The 14,390-nt window shown below is 32.0% G+C and overlaps 1 protein-coding gene across 1 annotated transcript; it reads right to left on the minus strand.

Annotated features, from left to right (window-relative positions):
* Positions 1 to 398: 398 nt before the first annotated feature.
* LOC138308881 (uncharacterized) lies at positions 399 to 12,495 on the minus strand. The gene is made up of 3 exons (XM_069249916.1): positions 11,474 to 12,495; positions 4,628 to 4,777; positions 399 to 4,295 (listed from the first exon to the last, which is right to left on the minus strand). The coding sequence occupies exons 1-3, from the start codon at positions 11,664 to 11,666 to the stop codon at positions 4,030 to 4,032; spliced, it is 609 nt and encodes a 202-aa protein (XP_069106017.1). The 5' UTR covers positions 11,667 to 12,495; the 3' UTR covers positions 399 to 4,029.
* Between the last annotated feature and the right edge of the window lie 1,895 nt (positions 12,496 to 14,390).

The following is a 14,390-nucleotide window of genomic DNA, read 5'->3' on the forward strand; positions in this document are numbered from 1 at the left end:
GAGAAAAACCACCGACCAGCGGTCAATACTGGTAATATGTCGGGACCACTTGACCACTCGGCCACCGCGGCCCTTTGAAAATTGGTCGATTTATATATCAAAAAGGCTCAAATCATATAAAGCCATTTTATAAGGTTTTTCGTTAGTTTTCCTTTTTTCGAATTATTGTTCAATAATAATAGATGTTTTCTAGTATTACAGCCCTGATTGTCATATTAACCTTTTAAAACATGCATGCATTCAGCGAATTTGATAATGTCATTTTAACGTTTTCATACGGCTTTATATTTTCATAAGAACAAATTATGTCTTATTATCACGGAAAAAAGAAAAAAATGCAGTAATAGTTGTTTTTATGTATCGAAAACGACAAAAACCATACACAAATTCAAAGCCAGTTTTAAGATAACATTCTTCATTTTTATTGTATAATATTAATAGTAACAAAACAAGACTACATTTTTGTCATCAGACAAATAAGTCTATCGAATAATAAATAGATAAACAGATGTTACCAAGTGACATAAATAAGATATTGATTCAGGTGTCGCCATGTAACTTTGTTGGTATTGTAACGTCTTAATATAATCTAACATAATCTAAGATATTAAAACACAGTACAATAATGCGGATTTCAATAATACAGAGTTATCTCCCTTTTGGGTAGGTACCGATTGTGACGTCATAATTTTGTAATAGTGGAACTGACGTCGTGTTTCTTGAAGGTTTGATGTAACGCTCGCAACCAGATGATGTCGCAATCAATACCTACCCCCAAAAACGAGATAACCCTGTTATATGCAAATACAGAATATCGATATCAATAAAATTTTCTACAAATGTTGCTGCTTATTACTTATTTGTAAAGTCGTTACTTTGTAACTAAGTTTGTTGCTAATGCACACAATGAAGTGGACTTATTTGTCTTTGCATATTCAAGAGTTATCTGCTCTTGCAGGTAGGTAATGATTATTGTGTCATATATTTGCGAGCCTAACGTCGCATTTTTAATGAGGATGACAAGTTTCGCTTACAAATTAATGACAACACAATAGATACTTCCTGCAAGGGAGATCACTCTGTGTTATGCAACGGTGGAATAATAACTTTTTAATACCAGCAAACAGATTAACAAATATGATATTACATAACAATATTATAATATAATGTTTTATTTTATTTCTATTTTGGCACAATTAAACAAACACTGATTTTCCCTGTATATACAGACAGTGTTTAACGCAACAAGGAATGTGTCGCATTCGGTACGCTATTTCAAATAGCATTTAACAATAGAGGAATTTGCAACTTGTAACTTATAAAATGTACATATATACCTGTGTATATTTACTTTCTATGAAACATCAAAACATGTGTTAAACAAAGAATAATTAACACAGCCCCAATATAATCACGTGACATCGAAGACGTAATGCTGTCACATGATACAAATGACAAAACGAAATAATCACGTGATATTTTTAACATATAACATATATATATATCTTCGTGTGGATTACACATTACCTATTATCAAACATATTTTTTCGTGATTTTTACGTGTGAATATGTTGAGACTATCCCCTACGAAAGACTGCACGTGATATTCACAGATATGTACGAAACTTAGGGGATTATCTATCGCGGAATGACGGGAAGTTCCGTAAATTCCCGACTAATCAAATGGTACCGGAAACTCCCGAAATATATCGATCGTTGACTTACGTTTGCGGAAATGAACTTGACCTCGGCGAAATTAAATCATCCGCCAATAAAAGTCACTTAACAGTATCACATACGTTTGCTACAACCACAGAGAACGTAATAACCCCTGAAAACATGATGTTATAGACTAAAGACAAATCCGTTTCTAATTTCCTATTTCACCCTGCCACTATCTTATTACATTCCTTCTTTGCATATTACAGAGTTAGCTCCCTTGCGGGTAGGTATCGATTGTTACGTCATTATTTTGTGAGCGCAATTCACGTCGTTTTCTCCAAAACGTACGACGTTATGATCGCAAACACATGACGTCATAATCAATACCTACCCGCAAGTGCAGATAACTCTGTAATATGCAAATTCGGAATACATGAAAAAAATACACTTAGAATAAAATAGCAATCCTAATAACAATATCACAGACAACATTATAATATATCACAGTAAAATATATACTTGTCTATAACAACGATGTAGCACTGTCATCATGCACTTGTCTAAAATTAGATATTTCGTGTTCGCATATTGCCATTTCATATCACGGTGAAAATATGTATAGAGCCATTCATCTATGTAACAAGGAGCTATCAATTTAATAATGGAAAACATCTAAAATTGAATATTATCTTTATGTTTATTAAAGAAATGTCTGCCCTTGAGCTATTGGTATAGTTATTAGAATTCGTGTTGCAATCGGTCAGTTTTTGTAATATAAAAGTAATAAAAAACTATTTACTTAACAGAAATACACTCAAAATATTAATTCCTTTGAATATGAAAAATAAAGGGAAATACTCATGTTAAAATGTATTTGGTCAGCATCTCAATGCGTATAATACGTTATTAAGCACATTATGTAGAGGTTTCTAGTCCGTGTCGACAAACTTTTATTTGAAAGGAAAACCTTTGAAAATAAATTTTATGTTTTCTAATAGGATTATGCGATCACCAAAGCTATACATACAGGGTACTTATATAAAATCTACGTCTGATCGGGCTTCAGTGTTAATTTAATCGGTTTATGACTGGCATTTATTGAACACTTTATTGAGAAAGATTTCGCCCACGAAGAAATGACATTAATGAATACAAATGGACCTGCTTATCAACAGCATGGCCTATTTTGAATGTATACGACCACTAGGTTCTGATCTCACTTGAAAAGAACTCTCAACAACCAAGCGTAAGATTACAATGTACTAGAACACAGTTATTTAGAACGGTCAAAGATATCTTAGAGGTAAACCTTTTTGGCTGAACAAATTATATAGGTTTGGTATGAGTTGTTAGTGTCGGAAGACACAGTACAATTAGAAGGAACATTTTCAGTTGATCAGAAAGAGGATGAAATTGAAAAAAATAAATGGCAGTGAGAAAGATATAATTTGCTTAAATTTTTACAAAAATTATATATAAAAAAAAAACCTTCTTTCTGAAAGTATTCCGTCTTTGCATATTACAGAGTTAGCTCCCTTGCGAGTAGGTATCGATTGTTACGTCATTATTTTATGAGCGCAATTCACGTCGTTTTCTCCAAAACGTATGACGTTATGATCGCAAACACATGACGTCACAATCAATACCTACCCGCAAGTGCAGATAACTCTGAATATGCAAATTCGGAATATTTTTTAAGACCTCTATTGATCGTTTACTCGGCATTTTCATTACTAAAATTCAACAGGAATCAATTACGTAATTTTTTTTTTCTAATTTAGAATATAATTCTGTACTGGGATTATATCATTTGATATTAAAGATTGAAAATTAGCAATGTAATGGTGCGAAACGAAAATCTTTTGCGCCTTGCGATGAAGCAACACAGCCATAAAGCAAAACATTAATGTATTTGTTTTCAAATTTAGAATGCAATTTTTATGGTGGCGACAACTGTAAGTTTTGAACGACTTTTGATAAGACTAAACTTAATCTGTCGTGAAGAAAAACCTGAATAACTAAATTTAATTTTAAGAAATTTTGATTATAAGTTTTAAGAAAAACACATATGCTTTTCCTCAATTGTGTTGGTATTTCAACAAGTCACGTGATACACTATTTACGTATATATTCCCGTCTCTTCTTTTTTGTGATTCTTTCCCTTTGAACACTTTTGGTTTCAGTTACTTTTGACACAGGAAGAAATTAAACAACTTTATTTGGTTTTTATGTTAGCACTTCCGGTAATTCTAGGTCGAACGACACTCATCTGTCCTTCTGTTCATTTTGATAATGATTTCATGTCAACAAAGTAGCACTTCCGGTTTAGTTCGATTAAATAATTATACATACGAAAACATCGAGAAGCTATCGTGGTAATATTGCACGCTTATTGATAAGTCTTCTGCTCATTCGATGTTGTGATATTGTAAATGGCTGTCCCTTTTTCTTTGGAAAGGGCGGCAATATCGGAATGTTAGGTTTAAATCTTTGACTCCCGATATGCATCAGTACTCCACCAGCCAAGTTAATCAATAGTCCCATAATGGCCATTCCACAGGACCAACTGACAGCTTGTGACACTTTGTTGATGGCTGATCCGTACACGATAATCCCGACAAACCCGAAAAATACTGAAACAAATAACATAGGTAAATAATCATACAACACAACATAAACAATTATGTACTTAAAATTGTTAGATTTCGCGAGCGTAGAATTTTGCAATTTCGTGTTTGGAACTTATTTGCAGAGGTTTATCATCTCGAATTATTTCTGAAGTCTTAAAGTGTCATTCTTACGACAGACAATAATATAAGAAATCATGGTTTTGATAATTTTATAGCAAATCACGAAACTCAAACAGTATATTTACACTAATACTAGTCACGGTAACAACTTGTATACTATGGTCGTTCGGATAGTTTTAAGATCAATATTCATTTAATATAGACATGTTACTTACCAGACACATATGAAACAATAGAGGCGAGCAGTCCTACAGATTTCTCCTCGAACAGACCACACATGTAGAACAGCATGAGAAGTAATACCAGGCAGAATCCGACCATAACGAGGAGCATGAACACGGCAGCACAAATAATCTGGCCCTTCTCTGAAAAAAACGAAGACAATTATTTATAGATTTAAATTTCAAATTGGAGGATTGACACAAATTACTGTAAACTGACTTGTTTTCGCGGTGACATTATTTCGCGAATTTCAGTCTATGCTTCTATTGTATCTGTGCTCAAAGCATTTTCGCGACGATTCATTTTCGCGGTTTCTGAACATTCGCGAAATACGCAAATATAAATTGCACACGAAAAAACTGTTTGCAGCATTCTGTATTTGCATATTACATAGTTATCTGTCCTTGTGGGTAGGTATTAATTGTGACGTCATGTGCTCGTGAACGTAACATTATACTTTTCGGAGAAAATGATGTGAATTACGTTCACAAAATAATGACATAACAATTGATAGCTAGCCACAAGGGAGCTAACTCTGTAACATGTAAAGACGGAATACGATATTATCAAGTTAAGAACGCACTGAATCTGTCAACAATCTTTTAAATTTTGATATATTTGAAGTGAATCTATGTTTTTTTGTTGTTGTTGATATTTTGTAATGCTCTATAAATATGCTATCTGTATTAATAGCCAATAGTCAAAAGACGGAATACGATATTATCAAGTTAAGAACGCACTGAATCTGTCAACAATCTTTTAAATTTTGATATATTTGAAGTGAATCTATGTTTGTTTGTTGTTGATATTTTGTAATACTCTATAATTATGCTATCTGTATCAATAGCCAATACTTAACCTTGCTTAAAAGTATTATTAAAAGTCAAATGAAGATATATTGAAACACGGATAAGTTGAACTGAACAATCGGTAAAACTTTATCTAGTCATTTATATCGAGTGTTGTATAGTGACCGGGACATAGAATGAACTATAATTAAAATGTAAACGTTTTCTCTCCAATTATCTTTTCTATATCAAACAAGGAATCGGAGAGTATAACCAATGTGTCAAGGACTCGTCTTAATTCATCTCATATAAAGAAACTGTGCTATTCAGTTTATTTATTTTCCGTTTTATATATCCAAATGACAACATCCATATCTTTTTAATGGCGATACTCTAAACGATAATTTAATAATGCGCAAACGATACGCAATATTTTAAGTCAGGAAATTGAAATAATATGAGAAATAGAAAACACAACATACAAATGCATTGTCAGGAGAAGGAACATTTAAAGTATATTTAATTTTATAAAATACACGATAAAAATAACTCAAGTTAGAGCTTATTATTAACATAGACTTTTGAAGAATTTCGTTGTGTTGGACCTTGTTCACATGAATGTTTGTATTTGGCCTTGGAAGGCCAAACGTGACTCACAAGACGATGCACCCCTACAGAGGGATTTGTTTGCCATGTAGGTAATGAACGATATGTACTTAAGGTCTTCTATCATACCAAGGACAGTACTTATGCCTTATCAGTGTAGAGGAGCACATGTGTTTAGTTTTCGTGAGAAGTCCAGACGATAAAGTTTAAAGTATGGGTCACGTTTATCTGCGATAAGAAAGAAGTTATTTACATGAAAGTAAATCTTTAAAGCCAACATAAAATACATATTGGTGATTAAAACCATTGCTCTATCATGGGTGAAAAGTTTTGTTTAAACATGAAAAAATAGTAATATAGAATTAGTAGTTTCAGTTATCATGTAATTGATAACATGGGTATGTTTATTTAGAAAAATAAATATTTAGCCTTTAAAGAAACTAATTCGCACAAAATAAAATGTTTTCTTATGTTTTAAAACATTTATGTCGTCTTTTAATTTATCTTTGATTAGATATATCAGATAATGAATAGTAGATGAAAAGAAACAATAGCATTAAGGAATGGCGAAATGATAAAAAACTAACAAATCAAAATATTATTTAACTTTAGGTAAAAAATAAAAATGGAAATAAGAAAATAGGAGTAGACTTAATGACTGTTGATTGACTACTGAATATACAATCAGTTTGTCAATTCAAGTCACGTTTTGATTTATAACGGGTTCAAAATTGGGATCATCACATAATGAAAAGATTTTGTCGGATGCCTTGAATCCTATTACAATGACATTTGTACAAGTTCATTTGAATGATTGGATCTTATTCTGAACGAAATAATTTAGATACTGAAGCTATCAAAGTTATTTCATTTAATTTTCAAACCATTTATATTTACACATTATATTATGTTAGAACATCCAATGTATATTACACGCCTATGCATTCCAATACATTGGAACCAATGCTTAATTTATATGGATAGGAAATTGAATCTGCTGTATGTTTTTAAAAAGAAAATTATATTTTGTATTCGTTAATTTATTTTGTTATTTATTTTTATTTTGTATGAATTTTATCGAAATAGATAATAAACACTTAAATAATAATTATTTTCAATATAGAACACTTAGATGGCATCGTAGTCAATCGTGCTCAAGTTTGTATAAAATAATTGCATCTAATTGATGTTAAATATCGATCTCCAAGCATCTTCAAGGAGAATAATGAAAAATCAAAGCTTATCTAATATAGAATAGGTCATTCTGTTCTATCCTGACTGGGCAACAATATTTCTAAAAAACCGGCGAGAAGCAAAAAAAAAAAAAAAAAAAAAAAAAAAAAAAAAAAAATTATGATCGGTTATCATTACATGTCTTTAAGGATTATTTACCTAAACATATTAAAGTGTCTGTCACATAGACTTAACAATATTGCGTCGTTATTTAATGAAATGAAGTAATTTTAAATTCTACAATTAGGTTATGGTTCTTTCAGCTATAAAAGTTAATATAATCACGGACTACCACTAAATTTACCTGGGTGTAGGGTCGTTTGATGTGAATAGCTTTAGGATTTAACACTAGGGACAAGTAAACATGATTTAAATATGAAGATTGACGATTGTGAGTGCATACTTTGCCATATAAATATCATTCTACGGCCCATTAGTGTTGCTTGTATTTGTCCTTTGGGCCGCATTATATACTTTATGTAGGTAAATATAGTCCCACATACAGGTATACCATAGTATGTTGTGTATTCCCAGGTATATTGGGCAAATGCTTTTAACTCTTCAAATGTCACATAGTACTTCTCTCGCATTTATTGTCAGGGCTTATTTATTCATTTATTTAATCTGTAAGTGTACAGAGGTTTGCATACAAATATTTCTATTCATGATTCTTTATTCAGATAGAAATGATTTAATCTGAAAATAGAATATTAATATCAATAACATGTTGACACGTCACTAAACATATAACCAATAAGCATTCATAGATGGAATTAATTTCTCACCAATTCTAAATTCTAGAAAAATCCTATTTTCTGTTATATTATAAAAAGGATACTGCATACAAACTTACTTTCTCTTACGCAATAGAATTTTGCGTATTTTTTGGATGATGATAAATCGCGAAAACAAGTCTTTGCGAAAGACACATTCATCAGAAACACATTACTTGAAATCGCAAAATTGAAACCCAGAGAAGAAGTCGTTATACAATAGAAACACCTTACTTGAAATCGCAAAATTAAAACACAGAGAAAAAATCGTTATGCAATATAAACATGTTACTCAAAATTGCAAAATTAAATCGACGAGAAAAGGCCGTTATGCAATAAAAACACATTACCAAAAATCGCAAAATTTAATCGACTAGAATAAGTCGTTATGCGATAGAAAGACATAACTCAAAATCGCAAAATTAAACACAGAGAAGAGGTCGTTATGCAATAGAAATACATTACTCGAAATCGCAAAATTTATAAGCAGAGAAAAGGCCTTTATGCAATAGAAACACATTACTCAAAATCTCAAAATTAAAACGCAGAAAAAAGGTCGCCATGCATGGAAACGCGAAATTAAGTCTTCGCGAATATCAATCGGTTTGCAGTAACAGTGATATTGATTTGCTTTCTCGGCTACCTTTGAACAACAGGTAGGATCGTAATCATTTTACAAAATTTCCATTTAGAATAGGATATTATATCAATCACTATGTATAAACGGTCCGAATTATTTCTACGTTTTTTTCATTTTTAATTTAGGCATTGGGCCGACGAGCTCCATATACAATGTACACTTACATGTATATAAAGGAAGAGAGAGCGACACAATTATTCGGACTATGTGTTTAGTAGTTTATGTTTCGACTTTCCCTTTCTTGGTGGTAGCATGCTGTTATTTATTATCATTTAATTATTACACGAGTTAATTGGATATTAAATTAATGTTAACTGTTTGTATTGACTTTTTAAACATTGCATATTTATTGGTACGATTGATTTGTAACTAAATTCTAATAGGACATGACTCAAAACTATATCAATGTATCAAAATCAGACATTTTCATGTTTATATAAAATAGAAACGAGTTATTATTAAATATCTTTCATATTGATGTGAATATATCATATGATGAGAAAAACAGAAAAATCAGAGTATACCTAATAAAGAATATATCAAGCTGTTGCAATTATATCGAATGCTGTTCTATTTATAATTTTTAAATTCGGAGGAAGCAAATAGAATAATCTTTGTATATCTATGTATGGATAATGCACATTTTCGTTGATATATGTTAACATAGTAGATCTATGGCCAGCATTTCTTAGAGTGTGAATAGCAATTAAGATATTATCGCTATACGTATCATACGATAAACACATGTAAAGATGTGATTCTAGGTAAGATATCATACACATGTGCCAATCATCGATGTCCTTTTTGACAAAAGGTCTTTTTCGAGACTAATTTATTAGTATTTAATTAATTAGTAAAATGAGCAGAATGACACAAGTCAGTGATGATGGTTTGATTATATCGCTACTCTTGATTTCTTGTTTTCAAACTTGATATAGATAACTGTAGGGGTTACTATCACTGTTGTAATATCCTCCCCTAGACTAAAGGCATTTCACGAGAAAAACTTATATAAATACCGTGATAGTAGCCCCTGGAATATTGAGGATGAGTCAATTGAAAAATAGCTGCAGTTTTATCGGGATGATTTTGTTTATATAATTACCCCTAGACTTATTCTCGAGTACGGCTTATTTTCGAAGCCGAATCATAATCAAGTTTTTAGGGTATGTCATTATTGTCAGTATAGTAATTTGTTATCGCACTTGCTAAGACAATTCCTGTTTACTGTAAAACAACGTCATTTCGGGTGGTCTTATTTTCGCGATCTCAACTTTAATAAGTTTTTCACGGCGACATCATTTCACGATTTCGAGTCATATGCTTCTATTACCTTTATCTCAGAGCATTTTAGTGACGATGAGTTTTTCTGCAGGTCTTTTTATCATTCGCGAAATACAAAATGTACGCCAAATTCATCGCACGCGAAAGTAAGTTGATTTGCAGTACCGGAACAAATACGACATACATCAGGACAAAGAATTATCTCATGATGTCACTTTTTTAAGCAGGATTTCTTATATCTGATGTCTAAACTTTTATTTGTTCAAATTATTTGAAGGTTCATTTCTATATAAATTGAGTCTTTTTATCTTAAAAGTACTGACATTTATATTAAATGTGTTTTTTCTGTGTTTTGCTTTGTTTGAAATTTGGCGGTAATAATTTATTTATCAATACAAAAAATAAAACGGGTTTTTTCTCTAAAAAAATAGATATTCGATTATCTTATGCAAATTTCATTATACAAAATGAAACAAAAAGGAAACTTTTCTGATAACCATTTACACTTATTTTCTTTATAATGAAGATGTTTTCATCCATAATTTTGCATGAAACGATATGCAAGTATATACAAAATATAAACAAAATATTCTAACTATGAGAGTAGGTTCCTCTTTCTTTCATTTTCAATTCTACTTATCAAATTTTAGTCAGTTTTTAATTGAACAGAGAAAATATAAACCGAAACATGAATACACAAAAATATAAAATGAAAAGTACAAAAAGAATGTAAGTAATTCTTTACTAATATATTTCAAGTGATCGATTTCGCAATACAACAAAAGCGTTAATAACAAAATTTCAATTTATAATTTGTATGTACACTTTCATATTTATATGCTTTCATCAATATATAACCTGTCAAATACATATTTTTCGAAATTCGCGTTCACAGCGTATTTGAATAAATAATATTGGTTAATAAAACGTCAGAGATTGAAGGACGTTAAAATGGAATATATCCAATTAATTTATCATTTTTCATTTTGCGTGAAAAAATATGATTTCAATTAAGGAAATGTGTCTTGATCTAATCAAATTATATTTTCCTAGTCAATATTCATGTGTATATAATATCATCAAATGCATTGTTTTATATACAGTGTACAGTGTATTTTACACATGTAAAATGTTGTCTGGAATTTTTACGTTCTAACCCATACATTCAATTACAAACCATGCCCAAATTTCACTAGCATTCTTTTATTAAAGGAAACGCTTTAACTTAAAAATAACCACTGGAAAACATTACAGAATTAAAGACATTTAACTTAAGTTAACGAGCTTTCCTTAACTTATCTTAAGTTATGAAACTCTTACTTCTATCATACTCTTATTTGGTCAAATTTAAAGCTAAAGGTACATCTGTTTTTCCTTAATATAATGCACTTGTCGTAAAAATGGGATGTTGAACCGGATTATGGATCATTGAAACTGTTTAATTTAATTTTCTGAGTGAAATGTGTATTATTACTTCAATGATGTTTTTATGAGTCAATATTTCTACTACTTTACCTGCGAATTCATTATAGAACACGTGTGTGTCGTAACACAGTCCCACGTCCGTACAGGACGTAAAAAGTCCGGAGTGAGCCGAGCCATCGTTGGAGGTTGACCAGTGGTCAGTTGCGAGTCCAATTATAAAAAATACAGTCCCTGCTAGTTCCACAAGACAGGATATCCAGTCGATTTCTACACGGCAAGGCATAGTGATCCCGTGTAAGATAATCCGGACTCTCCAATCGGAAACCCGAAAAGAAACTCTTTGTCAAAAAAGTTCCTAAAACGTGTCCTTTAGAAAACCCGGACTGAACTCTCTCCAGAAGAGAGTCCTAATCAATTCTCCTATAGGAATCACCTTTTTGTCGAGAGAGGCGAACAATTTATGCTTTAGGAAAGTTGTATACACAGTTTCCAGTTGGACACAGAGCCAAGTGCAATTTGATATGATAATTCAGATTAATCCGATAGTCCGAATCACATCAAATCTAATTGATTAATCAATGTCGGATAACCGGACATCAATATCAGATTTGGTCGATTATACTTCCAGTGTTTTTTTTTTTATAAATCAAGCAAAAGGATTCATGCTTTCCATTTTTTTCTCAATTTTGTGCATTTTCCGAACATTCTGTTATTCAGACTTAAGTTGGTTCCTTTAAAAACTCCATAACTGATTCCTTCACAAGTCCTGAATGAAATACAGCCCCGTCGAAATTAATGACTCCCTTCCGAGTTATAGTGAAGTGTTCTCCCAATATTTGTATTATGTCGCCCTACCGAACTGCGACACTAGAATTGAAAGTAAAATGCACACACCCCGATACCTGGACTAGTTTTAGCATTCAAACCGCCCAGGTGGACAGTTTCTAAATGTCCGGGTAGCCAGGCTGAGTTTCACTTGTCCTGAAACTCAAATCTATTATCCCAGATTTGAATGATATCATTTTAAAACCTGCATAATCTTTAAGTTTTAAATTTTGAGTCCGCGACGGTATTGATACGTAAATTTTGTCCAAATGAGGCGATGACAGCTTAAGTCTAGATCCAGTGTATTAGTATTTAAACGTTAAAATCGTGCCAAGTTCTTTTCTGTCAATCAGCGTGGGGCCCATTAGGGGTATATATGGGTCAAAGTACTGTGTAAATATCATCAATATGTCGGAATGATACATAACCTAGTTGATTGATTTATACAAGGGTCTATTTGATTAAAACACATGCGTTTGGATTTAAATCTATCTCTAGATCTTCGTGATAACGTCTTTCATACACATGATCAAGAATTTAAATGCACAAACAAATATAAGATGGCATTGACTACGTTTACGTGAGCCGTAATTTTCATTCAGACAAATCAAATATTTTTAATGTTATTCATTATCAAATGTTACCATCGGATTGAAAACTACACTAATTACATTAAGACTTGCAATATAGCCTTATTGGTTTTATTATTACCAAGTGACATTAAATCTTTAAACTTAATTTTGCAGTATTGGCAAAAAACAGTTTCGTCAACTGTGTGATAAAATAAACACATTGGGTCAAACAAACAAGATTAAGACAAGCAGTAATTTACAGTAAAATTGCAAATAGTACTAATATTGTTAAATTCGCGGTTCAACTCAAATCCGCGATATTTAATACCTCGAGAAGTTGATATAAATCATGGTTTACATATTATAGCCTGTCGCGAAAGAGTTCTAAAGAGGGAATCGTGAAATTTTACACCCCCGAAATGTAACAAATGTACAGTATAATAAGATAGGTATCCATATAAACGTCGATAAATGATCAGGGACTATTTTATAGTGTGTTTGGTTTGGCTTGGTTTGTTGTGTAAGTTGTCCTATTAACAGCCAGGATCATTTAACCCTAGTAACAGTGATTGTTTATATGTTTTGGGAGGCTGCGATATATTCATGTTGTGTCTCCTTCTTTTTATAGTGCTAAGTGACTGAAACATACCACCAAAGACACCCTACAAGCACCCCCATCTGGTCACATTATATAAACAGCGAGCAAACCAGTCGTCCAGCCGCCTTTTACTTTATATGCAGAAGCATACACTACTAGTTGTATAGTGTCTCAGAGCCCTCCTCAGAGGGGCGAACGCTCAACTCAATGCAAGAAAGAATAAGATCTGATTCCATAAATCCAGTCGCCTTTTTATAACGTTTTTGGGCAGCAGACATACCTGTAATGCTCTGCAGGCAGACGTTATATGGGGGATGCTGTTTATTAATTGTCTTAACTTATACAACATATAACTTTATGAATAATCACCGAACCAAAATATTCAAATAATATTAGGAGCAGTTAAGGTCGATTTTTCGTCAGAACCGCTCAAAGTTTGAAAAAAATACTACACTGTATATGTTTTCTTAATGGTTATAAGGTTTCAAGAAAAAAGGAAATGGACCCAAAAATAACGGCCCCGGCGACCGCCATATTGGTTTTCAAATTTGCCGTAAAAAAACCTCCTTCTAATACCTATATCTTACGTTCTATACCATGTAGACCCAAACTTTAAACGTCTACACACATATAATTGATACGCAGGAGCAATCTGGTAGCATGCTTAGGCGCTTCACTGAAAGGTTATGATTGAACATATCTACTGATGAGGACGTATCTTATCACACTGACTAGATACACTAATATCAATATTTACTCTAAAATACCAGGAAATAAAATTTTTCCATAAAGCCGTTAATGCTTTATGAAAAATTCTGAAGCATGGTAGTGATTTTCCCAATTTGTGTAGACATTCAGCGTCTCATTCAGTGCCTTCAAATGCTTACATGCATTTACTCATAGAAACATTACATACAAGAGGAAATGTCATTAAATAGCCATTGCTATTAATATTCCTTTTTTGCATATTACAGATTTTGCTACCTTGCAGGTAGATATCGATTGTTATGTC

The sequence above is a fragment of the Argopecten irradians genome, chromosome 15 (assembly GCF_041381155.1).
Source record: "Argopecten irradians isolate NY chromosome 15, Ai_NY, whole genome shotgun sequence".
Taxonomy (NCBI): Eukaryota; Metazoa; Mollusca; class Bivalvia; order Pectinida; family Pectinidae; genus Argopecten; species Argopecten irradians.